This window comes from Rhinolophus hipposideros (assembly GCF_964194185.1).
Source record: "Rhinolophus hipposideros genome assembly, chromosome: 12".
Lineage (NCBI taxonomy): Eukaryota > Metazoa > Chordata > Mammalia > Chiroptera > Rhinolophidae > Rhinolophus > Rhinolophus hipposideros.
Genome location: NC_138058.1, coordinates 52,901,738 through 52,914,013, shown reverse-complemented (window position 1 = coordinate 52,914,013; position 12,276 = coordinate 52,901,738). Strand labels below are relative to the sequence as shown.

At 42.4% G+C, this 12,276-nt stretch overlaps 1 protein-coding gene across 2 annotated transcripts in view; it reads left to right on the top strand.

The window, feature by feature from the left end:
- CRIM1 (cysteine rich transmembrane BMP regulator 1) overlaps positions 1–12,276 on the top strand; it is a 184,471-nt gene that overhangs the window by 162,541 nt on the left and 9,654 nt on the right. For both annotated transcript variants that reach the window (XM_081069037.1, XM_081069038.1), the window contains one exon: positions 8,476–8,670. In XM_081069037.1, coding sequence (XP_080925163.1) covers positions 8,476–8,670 — 195 coding nt within the window. The remainder of the gene's footprint in view (positions 1–8,475; positions 8,671–12,276) is intronic.

Here is a 12,276-nt window from a genome sequence, read left to right as displayed (position 1 = left end):
CCTGTGAGCCAGCATATTCAAAATTAGTCGTCATCTCCCATGCTTACAAGTCTCTATGCCCCTTTTAGTGACCTGCAAATTATTTGCCACGATTTCTGTTTGTCTCCTCTTTGTGTAAAAACATTAAAGCGGGTTTCTCAAACAGGAGGCACACACCTTCTGTTTATTGTCCAAACGTGGAGTTTGTGCTGAGCGTGCACCCACCTTGAGATGCAGAAATGAAGATATCACAGGCCAGAGATTTCGGTGTCTGTCAGTTAAAAGGAAGTAAAATAGAAGATATGAGTAGCATTTTATTCCTTTGCGGGAGTTAGAGAAGGAGCACCGTGATGCACTGTTACATTTATAAGCTAAAATTTTAAAAAGTACTTTCCCTATACTCACCCAAGTCAGCTGTGTCATTGGGGAGACTTGGCTGCCTTTCCCACTCGCTTTTCTAAATCTCATATTACCCATCGTGTACCTGGTACCTTTTCCCACCTGCCTAATGGATTTCACTGAAGGTTTTCTTTAAATGACTCAAACCTAAGAAACCAAACTAAAGTATAATGTTATTAGCAGGGCCAGCAGTTTGCACATCTTTTCAAAATATTTGGCATGTCTGTTTGGACCTGGCATCACACAAGATTGTAGAGACTGTCTAGATCTAGGAGCATCTCCCCGAGGGCATCTGCCTTGGGTACGACTGCGTCCTGTGTTTAGAATGATGATCTCCATAGTGATGGGTCAAATGAACAAGCACCCCACTACACCCCTGTGCTGGATTACTTTGCGGTGGGACTTATTCTGAGAGTAAGAGCCGCATTTAGTTTCTTGGCCACTGGGAGCCCAGAGTAAATTACTTTCCAGGACTCAAAATAGTACACTGGAGATTTGAAAGAACTGATGCAATTTCTAAAGCTGCCTAACCTCCTCCCAGGAAGTTACTCCCACGCCAAGACTCTGCATTCATGACCACCACAACCAGATTTAGAACCTAAAATATCTATACAAGAAAGTTGTCTCCTGGCAGAAATTGAAAACGTAAGTTCAAGTGGATTTTAGTTTCATATCCTTCTACGGAGGAAAGGCAAGGTTGATGGGGGTGAGTGGGACCTGAAGATGCTTTTTTTCAGGGCCTAATGTGTATCCCTCATCATGGTCAGATTCAGAGCAAGACCTGAGCTACTCCATCAGTGATTCCTGAAACCCTAAATTGGATCTTTATAAAGGAAGAAAACAACAAAATTCTAGATCGTAGATTTTCATCAGCTATTAATTAGCTTTATAATATAGCTGGTAAAACAGCTCAGGAGTAAAAGCATAGTCCGATTTTAAATAGCCTGTTAAGGCTTCTTTTCTATTTTTGAAAAGAAGTAAAATGGAAGTTTAAACAGTTGGAAAGGTCAGCTCGAAAGGAGTTAACATTTCAAGCCCTGGCCATTTTTTCCTCCCCTCTTCTATTAACCAGAGTCAAGGAAAATGAACGAAAAAAAGACACAAAAAACACTGAAAGACATTGCATATTTTCATTGTAGTCATATGTGATACAAGTATGCTACTCCAGCTTTTGTTTCATTTCCATTTGCATGAAATATCTTTTTCCATCACTTTACTTTCAGTTGCTTATATTTGAATCCAAAAAAGATAAGACGTGTCTGAACATCCATAAGTTAAATGTCCCGCTGAAGGAGCTTCACAGCACAAGTGCTCCAGGCTCCTGACACACACTTGGGGTATGTTTGCAGAAGCAAATCCCCATTCCTTAGCAGGATCTTTGTTTCTAAAAGAGAACAAAAGTCACTTCAAGCCAAATCTGATGGATAAGATAGAGGCCAGAGCTAAGGAAACGAAATACCAAAGCTGATCTAAACCAAGGAGTGCCCATAAAATAGTAACCATCTTCTTTGCGTGTTTCAAAACTTGAGTCTGGATGCCATGGTGAAAGGAAAATTCCAAAGCTGTTGAAGCAAGGGCAGTATTGTTGGAATATGTTTATAGCCCTCTACAGTGACTGCTTAGAAGAGGATCACATTTGTTTGGATATATAATTCCTGATATGTTTGTTTTTAAAATAATCCTTATTGTACTTGTGTTATACTTCATATGTTTCCCTTGAAACATTCTACTCTAATCTACCTCTGAAAGAGAGAGAAAGAGAGAGAAAAGTGTGAGAGATTTGTCTGAGAAGGACCGTGAGTCCTCAATAACAACTTCCTTATCTCCATTCCTTGATAGGATTGTACCAGATGTGTGATACATTCAGTTGAAGGGTAATTTACCTTTGAAGACAAAGACCTTAAGACCCAACAAATGTAAGGGATAGGAAATCTAAGTGTCTACTTTCCAGAGTCATTGCATATTTTGAGCAGTAACCACTGTTGTTTGTGGCATGGATCTCTGTGCAGGAACATGGCCCTTCCTGAAGTCATCCCACTGGGTACATGACGAGCAGAAGGTGTGTGGGGACTGTGAAGCCAGACCCACTTTAGTTCCCGTCCTGACCCTGCCACTTTCTGGTTGTGCATCTTGGGCAAGTGATGTAACCTCCCTGTTTCTCTGTAGAATTGGATGATACCCTGTCCCATTGGGCTGTGGAGATCAAATGGAATTGACACATGTAAAATGCTTAGCACAGTGCCCAGTACATAGCAGGCACTCAGTAAAAGGAAGTTATGATTATTATTAGGTATTGAAGAATCAAACTAATGCCATTGTCAGGGTAAGCAAACCAGTTGGAGTGATAAATATAACAGTTCAAATTAAATGGCACAGCCCGCTCGATAGCCAAATATAAACCATTTAGATTTTTTAGTTAGGTATTCCCATGTCTCTATTTCTATATCCCTCTTCAGCCTAATTTCTTAAAATGCTTTTCTATGTACTTTCAATTACACTCTGCTCTTTTCTCCCAAAGACTACATTGACTTTATTAACTTATTATTTAGAGTCTCAAATTGCATAGAGTGGATGCCGTGTCTCCGCCTAAACCAAGTAGTTTCTCAAACTTTCTGATCGAGCTTTCTCAGATGCACGCAAATGTGCCATGGAAGGAAGTGGTATATCGAGATGAAGAAGCGAGCATGTAAGAAATAGGAGCCACCGAGCTCCGTCAGCCAGCCAAAATTCACTCCATGCCTTCAGACCCCTGTTTAGATCTTTTCTTTTCAGGTGAAATTTAATCAAAAGCAGAAATGTTCCCAGACAAGAAAAAGTTAAATGAGTTCATCACCACCAAAACAATATTACAAGAAATGTTAAAGGGACGTCTTGAAGAAGGGGGAAAAAAATCAAAAATAAATATGAATAATAAAATGGCAATAACTATCGGTGTGTACCTATCAGTAATTACTTTAAATGGATTAAATGCTCCAATCAAAAGACAAAGGGCAGCTGACTGCATAAGAAAACAAGACCCATACATATGCAGTCTACAGGAGACCCACTTCAAATCAAAAGGCACTGAAAGTAAAGGGATAGAAAAACATTGCATGCAAATGGAAACGAAAAAAGGCTGGGGTAGTAATGCTTATATCAGACAAAATAGACTTTAAAACAAAGGCTATAATAAGAGCCAAAGAAGGACATTTCATAATGATAAAGGGATCAATCCAACAAAAGATCATAACCCTTGTAAACCTTTATGCACCCAACATAGGAGCACCTAAATATATATAAAGCAAATATTGGACATAAAGGGAGAGATCAATAGTAATACAGTCATAGTAGGGGACTTTAACACCTGTGGATAATCAATGGATAGATGTTCCAGACAGAAAATCAATACAGAAACAGTGGTTTTAAATGACACATTCTACCTGGTGGATTTATTGATATTTTTAGAGCATTTCACCCCAACGCAGCAGAATATACATTCTTTTCAAGTGCGCATGGGACATTTACCAAGAAAGACCACATGTTAGGCCACCAAACAAGTCTCAGTAAATTAAGATCGAAAGCATATCAAGCCTCTTTTCTGACCACAATGGTATGAAGCTAGAAATCAATTATAAGGAAAAAAAAAACACCCAATAACTGAAAAAAACACAAACACATGGAGGTTAAATAACATGCTACTAAACAAGGAATGGGTTAACAATGAGATCAAGGAAGAAATCAAAAAATACCTAGAGACAAATAAAAACACAACGACCCCACATCTGTGGGACACAGCAAAAAGCAATCCTAAGAGGGAAATTCATAGCAATATAGGACTACCTCAAGAAATAAGAAAATTCTCGACACACGTTCCCTTTCCACTAGAGACTGAAGACTGAGTTTCCCCAGCTGGAGCTGGAACACCAAAGCTGTCTCATAAGGACCAGAGCAAAACACAACTGAGCAGAGCAGGGCCTTCTTACCCCAGGGCCACCTCACAGCTGTGCTGTCTCCTAATTGATCTATAACACTATTGAGCTTTTGCACAGCTCTACTGCATCACAATTGAGCTTTTTGCATGAAATAAAATTTCCTTCTTCCAAGCACCCCAAATTGGGGATTCCTGTTGGCATTGAATTGGCGTCCAGGACCATCAGTTGACACCTGAATGGGGATTACAGGACCATCAGTTGACACCTGAATGGGGATTACAGTTGACAATGGAGATTATTTAATTCAGGGAAAATATTCAAGTAAAACTAAATTGTGGACCAAAATTTGGGTGATTACAGAAGCTGTGGTTGAAGCTGGGATGAAGTGGTGGAAGGCACGTTAGCTAAACTTGAACCTGTGTCCTTTATAATCAATGGAACTAAACATCAGAAACCTGGTGCTGATTTTCAGGTGGGTTAAAATCATTAACAGAGGGACAGGGAATCTGTAAGACTTTATTTCAGTTTTGAAATTGCCATTCACTAACTGTGGGGGCTTGGGCAACAACGTTATCTTCATGAGAATCCTACCTCAAGGAAAAACTGGAAGTCTGATTGGGAAAAATAGGGAGTGGTTGAGACATTTTTTGCTACCCTGTCTATTTAAGATTCTGGATTTGATGCTATAATAAATTGATTCGCCTTACTGCCTCTTTATCAGTGGAGGGATATCACCAGACAGGTGTTTAGCAGTTGCAGTGGAAACAGGATTAAAAAAAACAAAAAACAGAAAGATCTCAAACAATCTAACCTTATACCAAAAGGAACTAGAAAAAGAACGGGAAAAAAAATCAGAGTGGAAATAAAATAGAGTCTATAAAAACAATTCAAAAGATCAGTGAAACCAACAGCTGGTTCTTCGAAAACATAAACAAAATCGATAAGACTTTAACCAGACTCATCAAGAACAAAAGAGAAGACCCACGTAAATAAAATCAGAAATGAACAAGAAGTAACAACTGATGCTACAGAAATACAAAGGATTATAAGAAAATACTACAAATAATTATATGCCGACAAATTGGACAATCTGGAAGAAATAGGTGAATTCCTAGAAACATACAATCTTTCCAAGATGGAATCAAGAAGAAACAGAAAATCTGAGCAGACCTATTATTACTAACGAATCAGTAATCACAGAACTCAAACAAAAGTCCCGGACCAGATGGCTTCCCAGATGAATTTTACCAAACATTCAAAGAATTAACACCTATCCTTCTCAAACTATTCCAGAAAATTCAAGAGTAGGGAAGACTCCTCAGCTTATTTTACTAGGCCACCATTACCCTGATTCCAAAACCAAGCAAAGACACTCACTATAAAAGAAAATTATAGGCCAGTATCTGAGATGAACATGGATGTAAGAATCCTCAATGAAATAGTAGCAAACCGAATTCAGCGATACATTAAAAAGATTAAGTGGGATTTATTCCTGGGATGCAAGGTTGATTCAATATCAGCAAATCAATTAACGTGATGCACCATATAAACAAAACGATGGATAAAATCATATGATCATATCAATAGATTCAGAAAAAGCGTGTGACAAAATCCAGTTTTAAGGTAAAAACTCAGCATTGTGGAAATAGAGGGAACGTATCTCAACATAATAAAGGCTACACACGACAAACCCCCAGCTCCTGCTCAACAGTGAAAAGCTAAAAGTGTTTTTCTTAAGATGGAGAACAAGACAAGGCTGCCCACTTCCACCACTTTTATTCAACATAATATTGGAAGTCCTAGCCACAGCAGTCAGACAATAAACAGAAATAAAAGGCATCCAAAGTGAAAAGGAAGAAGTAAAACTGTCATTATTTGCAGGTGACATGATACTGCATATAGAAAACCCTAAAGATTCTACCAAACAACCATTAGAACTGATAAGTGAATTCAGTAAAGTAGCAGGACACAAAGTTAATATTCAGAAATCGGTTGTATTTTTATACACCAGTAATGAACTATCGGAGAAATTAAGAAAACAATCCCATTTACAATTGTATCCAAAAAAAATAAATAAATAACCTAAGAATAAATTTAACCAAGGAGGTAAAATAACTGTGTGCAGATAGGCTTAAGAGTTTGAGGGTCAACCACTGCAGCTCTGATCCACTGGGATCTCTGCAATGGATTGATATGGCCTGACCAGGTCCATGACAAAGCTCACCAACTGTTTATTTCTTAAAGCAGGAAAATGACTCATATATTGAAATTATCTCTGCCTAGCCTCCCATTGCAAGAAACAGGGTCTTCCTTCATGCCTTCCTTTTCCTCACTATCCATACCCTGACAGCCGTTTCTCAGAAATATCTCTCAAATCTAGCCTTGCCTTTCTTTCTTCATCACCGCTGCCTTAGTCTAGGCCCATATCACATCCGCTTGAACAGTGTCCTCATCTTCCTTACCTCATGTAGTCTTCCATATTGTCATAGTCTAGGGTTCTCGTCTTGAAAACAAAGCTGATATACCCCCTTCCTTCCCCTACAGGAAGGAATCTAAATCTGACAGCTTTTATTCAAAGCCACCACTCCATTCCTAAGGAATTTGGCTTCCAGATTCCCTTACAGTTTTCCATTTTCTAGTGACCAGTGAGTGGAGCTGCCTTTAGAATCTGAGCATAAAATTCCCCGGATTAGGAGGAGTCATCCAGTGATTGGCCTGTCCAGTGACGAGGAAGAGCTGTGCCCCCCACATTTCTATATCAATTTCCCCCGTCTCTGCTTTGCTGGTCACTTGGGCCTCACTCTGAGCCATCGTTCTTGAGCTTGAGAGAAAATGGGACTGCTGGTAGGTAGTTTAGGTAAGAGAAGGCACTAAGAGACAGGAACAATCAAGGGAAGGAGGAAATGAGAATGGCAAGGGAAAATGGAGAAAAAAGAAGAGCTAACTATTTGTAAGCTGTGATTTTGTGTGCATAAAGCTCTTAAAATACATTGTTCTCAAAAACCATAGTTTACTGATAAAAATGGATTGAAATGAAGTGGTTTTTAAAGCAGAAATGTCTCTGTTGATGAGAGGAAAATCTATCCAGCATCACTGGAAAATGAAGGAAAAGGTTATCTCAATGCTAATTCCCCATCTAGGATAGCCCAGGACCCCTGCTTGTTCCCCATGACATACCATTATCATTCCTTACTATTCCCCGGAATCATTTACAAAAACAAGATTGAAGAATTTCTTTTTTTTTTTTTAAGATTTTATTGGGGAAGGGGAATAGGACTTTATTGGGGAACAGTGTGTACTTCCAGGCCTTTTTTCCATGTCAAGTTGTTGTCCTTTCAATCTTAGTTGTGGAGGGTGCCATTCAGCTTCAAGTTGTTGTCCTTTCAGTCTTAGTTGTGGAGGGCGCAGCTCAGGTTCAGGTCCAGTTGCCAGTTGCTAGTTGCAGGGGGCACAGCCCACCATCCCTTGCGGGAGTAGAACCGGCAACCTTGTGGTTGAGAGGACGCACTCCAACCAACTGAGCCATCTGGGAGCTCAGCGGCAGCTCAGCTCAAGGTGCTGTGTTCAATCTTAGTTGCAGGGGGCGCTGCCCACCATCCCTTGCGGGACTCGAAGAATTGAACTTGCAACCTTGTGGTTGAGAGCCCACTGGCCCATGTGGGAATCCAACCAGCAGCCTTTGGAGTTAGGAGTGTGGAGCTCTAACTGCTTGAGCCACTGGGCCGGCCCCCTGAAAGGAATTTCTGAATTGTCTCCATAAATATACTGAGCTGGACACTTTTTAAAAATTTTTTTAAATCTATTTCCACATAGAACCAAACCTGAACATGTCTCTACCAATTTGTATTTCAGTTTTAGTTTTTCCATATGGTATGTTCAACAACCATAACAATGATTTAATTTGTGTGTTTTGTGATGATACTCTAATGACACTTACCCAGTGGGTATCATGCCCAGCTGGTTGCAACAGTTACTGCCCTGTGTAGCCTCAGTGGCCCTTGAACAGGTTCAGGCCACAAGATGAGAGTTCTGAAGATTCTCCGGAACAGAGGAAAATGGTAATAAGGGACTGGGGAAACAAAAGTTTCACCAAATTTTGGAAATCTAAAGCATAGTGTGATTGTACGAAGCGGTTTCTCTTTATGTCACATCACACAACTCCACTGTGTGCTGTTCTTTTCCCTAGAAGACACAATTCCGAAGAAGGTGGTGTGCCACTTCAGTGGGAAGGCCTATGCCGACGAGGAGCGCTGGGACATCGACAGCTGCACACACTGCTACTGCCTGCAGGGCCAGACCCTCTGCTCGACTGTCAGCTGCCCCCCTCTGCCCTGCGTCGAGCCCATCAATGTGGAAGGAAGTTGCTGCCCAATGTGTCCAGGTATGTCAGCCACCGTCCAGCCATTTCGCGAGCTGTAATGCTGAGTTAAGATGAAACTAGAGCAGACTCAGGGCCTTATCTCACGTGGCCCAAGCAGTGCGTTGGGCCCCCCCTGAAGTCTCCCTGTACAAAGACTTGGGAGGTAACTAGAGAGACTCGCCACCCGGGTAAGGGCCTGATTTGGGTTCAATGCTCTGGTTCCTCTGACTTGCATCCTCTAAACTTGAGTGGTAATACACCTGATGGTTATAACAGACCTGTCAACGACACCTGAATAGCACAGTTTCAGTGCAGTGTTGGACTAGCCTGGTGGAAAAGGTCCAAGATCAGACATAGTAGTAAATGCACCTAACAGCCGTTGCAAAGTGAATACATATATCAGAACCAAAATCTAATTCTAAAGCAAAGCATACAGTCTGGTTCGGTCTTTTTTCAGTTCATCAATTCCGGCAGTATCCACACCATGCCATGCAGCCTTCTGTCAGGCTCTTTGCTGAACTTTTCATCTCTTCCATGGAGAGCATAACCGTGGAGCACAACCCCAGTTGGCTGCTGTGGAAACCCACGCCTGTGTCTTTCCCCACCCATCATGTCCACTCAGTAATCCGCTTCCTAGTTTCAAACCTGCATCCCAGCAGCTTCCCAGGTCCTTCCCGGGCCTTCTAGGTTCGATGTCGGTGTCTCCTGCCAAAGCAGCTCCTTCATCCTCTGCCCCAGTCCCAGGGATGCAGGACCTGAGCCCTCAGCAGGACAGCCTCTGGGCAGGGTCCCAGATCTACAGCCCTGAGCACGCAGACCTCACAGGCAGTGCAGACCACATAGACTGAGGAGAGCAGAGGGCTCACTCAAAGAGCCAGTTGAAGTCCTGAGTGAGTCGGGAGCTTTTCCGTCTCCAGCTCGATTCTTGTGTTTTCCTTCCACGTATTAGAGAATCTTGCCCCTGTCGTCTAGTGAGCTAGGAGTCACGCTGACTGAGAAGTGCACCTATACTTCGCATTGTAAAACAGACCGCCATTAAACCCAGTGTCACTGAGCTATGCACACATCTGCCTTTTGTTTAGGTGCTGCACAGACTAGCCCTAATTGCATACTTCTAAAGAATATCTCCTAAAACGGATGAGATATTCTGCCAGGTCCAGAGACTAACCCCCCTTTTCAGAGCCTTCAGTTGGATTTCCTCATTTAGTTCTCATTGACCTTCTTTGAGGTACTGATTGAGAGTGAAAGGTTCACTTATGTGGTGTTTTGTCACTCAGTGTGTACGTGGAGCAAAATGAAATCCTGAAGTGTTTTCAATGAGAAGAATGAGGGAAAATAGGTTATTTCTCATTGGAGTTGTTTAATCTAGTGCATATCACCTATGTGTCAACAAGTTTCATACCAAATTTCATAGTAATATGGTTTTAGTGGTCTAAATGGTGAGACTTGACCTTATTTATTCAACCAAGATTCATTTAGTGCCTACTATGCACAAGCACTGTTCTAGGCACTAGGGAGACAGCAGTGAATCAAAGTCCCCATCCACATGGAGCTTAGTAGAGAGAGACGGGCAGCAAATGAGTAAGCAGTAAATAGCACACAAGACGAGAAGAAGGGCTGCAGAGAAAACACAGTGAGGCCGGGGCTAGGGACCTGGGGATGGGTGGTTTTGTTTTCTGCAGGATGATGAGGGAACACCTCACTGCTAAGATGACATTTATAAAGAGACCCAGAAGAATCCCAGGAATCATGGGGAAGAGGCAGAAGCTCCTGGCAGAGGCAGGGCGAAAGCCCTGGGTGGGAACATGCCTTTGCACGTTCAAGAAAAAGCAGGGAGCCTGTGTGGATGGGACCCAGAGAGCAGGGAGGATAAGGAGAGGAAAGCAGAGAGGTAGCCATGGGCCAAAACACCCAGTCTCGTGGGTGATTGTATGGTTTGATAGAGTGAGGTGGAGGGTTTTGAGCAGAGGAGCAGAGGAGTGATGTGATGTGATGTGACTTCCCTTTTACCGGGACTTCTTGGTGCTGGGTGAGTGCAGTTGGGTGTGGAAGGCAAGAGTGGAAGCCGAGTGACCAGTTTGGAGGCTTCCTAATAATCCAAGTGAAAGAGAATGATGGCTTGGACCAGAGTAGGAGCTGTGAGGTGGGAAAGAAGTGGTCGGATTCTGATTATGTTGTAAGAGTAGAAACAATAGGATTGGAATTAGATGTGGGGCGTGAGAGGAAGAGAGAAGCCAAGGAAAACTGGAATGTTTTTAGACTAAGCCATGGAGTTGCAGCTCGGGGGTAAAAATCAGTTGGTTTGGGGCATTTTTAGTTTGCAGTCACCACTAGACATCTAAGTGGAGATCATGAGTAGACAGTAAATGTCCAATCAGAAGTTCAGAAGAGAGATTGGAAATCGGTCTATAAATTTGCAAGTTGTCGGCTATAGGTGTTTTTTTTTAACCTTGAGCCTGGATGAGACTACCCAAGGAGTCAGTGTTGAAAGAGAAGAAAAGAGAGCCCAGCGCTGAGCCCAGAGAGCCTCCAAGCTTTGGGGGACTGGGCAGGTGAGGAGGGACTAGAAAGGAAAATGGAGAGGGAGCCCCAGCGATGCAGGAGGAAACTGACCTGGAAACAAAATGGAAGAGGGTGGGAGGAGTGCTATTAGGTCTGGTCAGGTGAGAAGTGGGAACTGACTGAAGGGCGGTTCACATTTTCCTGATCATCTTGACAAGAGCCCCGTTAGTACAGTGGTGGAGGCAGAGTCGAATTAGAGTGGTTCCGAGAGAGAAACAAACCCGTGAATTAGAGATAGTGGTTGTACAACCCTGCTACAGACCGTGAGCGCTCAGTTCACAATTACGATTTTTTTGGAGGCTTTCACAGAAGGACCTGAGCTAGACCCTGAAGGACAGGTGGGCTCTCCTTATTGGCATTAAGAGGGTAATCTGACCAAAGACCCTGAGGTGGAAAGGTTAAGGCCAAATGCCCCTGGAAAAGAGCATTCTAGGAGCAGGAACTCAGGAGCTAAGACAAAACAGATGGCTTTGGCCAAGATTTTTAGGGCCTTAACTGTCAAATGAAGAGTGTAAACTGAGCCCTTCTTTTGGGAGTGAGGAGGCTCGTTTTTGAGCAGATGAATGACATGATCACAGAGGTGCTTTGGGAAGACCAACAGGTTCTACCCAAAGACCCTGGAGAGACCAGAAGCCAGGCCACTGGAAGTCGCATTGCAGACATCCCAGGTGTGTGACAATAAGGAACCTAATCCAGGTGGTGGTGGTGGTGGTGCTGGTGGTGGTAGTAGGAGTAGAGATAAAGATTCTCTCTCCTTGTTTTGTGAATTTGATAGATTGTACAGACATCCTTGTTCATTACTGGAGATTTCTCCAGTGACTTCTCCGTTAGGATTTACTGTTAGATTGAAATTTAATTTCTGTCACTCTTCTTTCTGCGTCTGATATTATTAATGAATCATTTCTCCATCTTATCTCCCAGCATGTTGTGCTATCAGTCGTGCTGCTGCCACTTTATGTTTAAGGGTCGCCAGCCAGGAAGGCTGGATTCCTGTCCTGTTCTCTCATTGGTGCACTGTGATCTTAGTCAAGGCTCCTTACTGAAGTTGCCGGGTTCCATTTATCA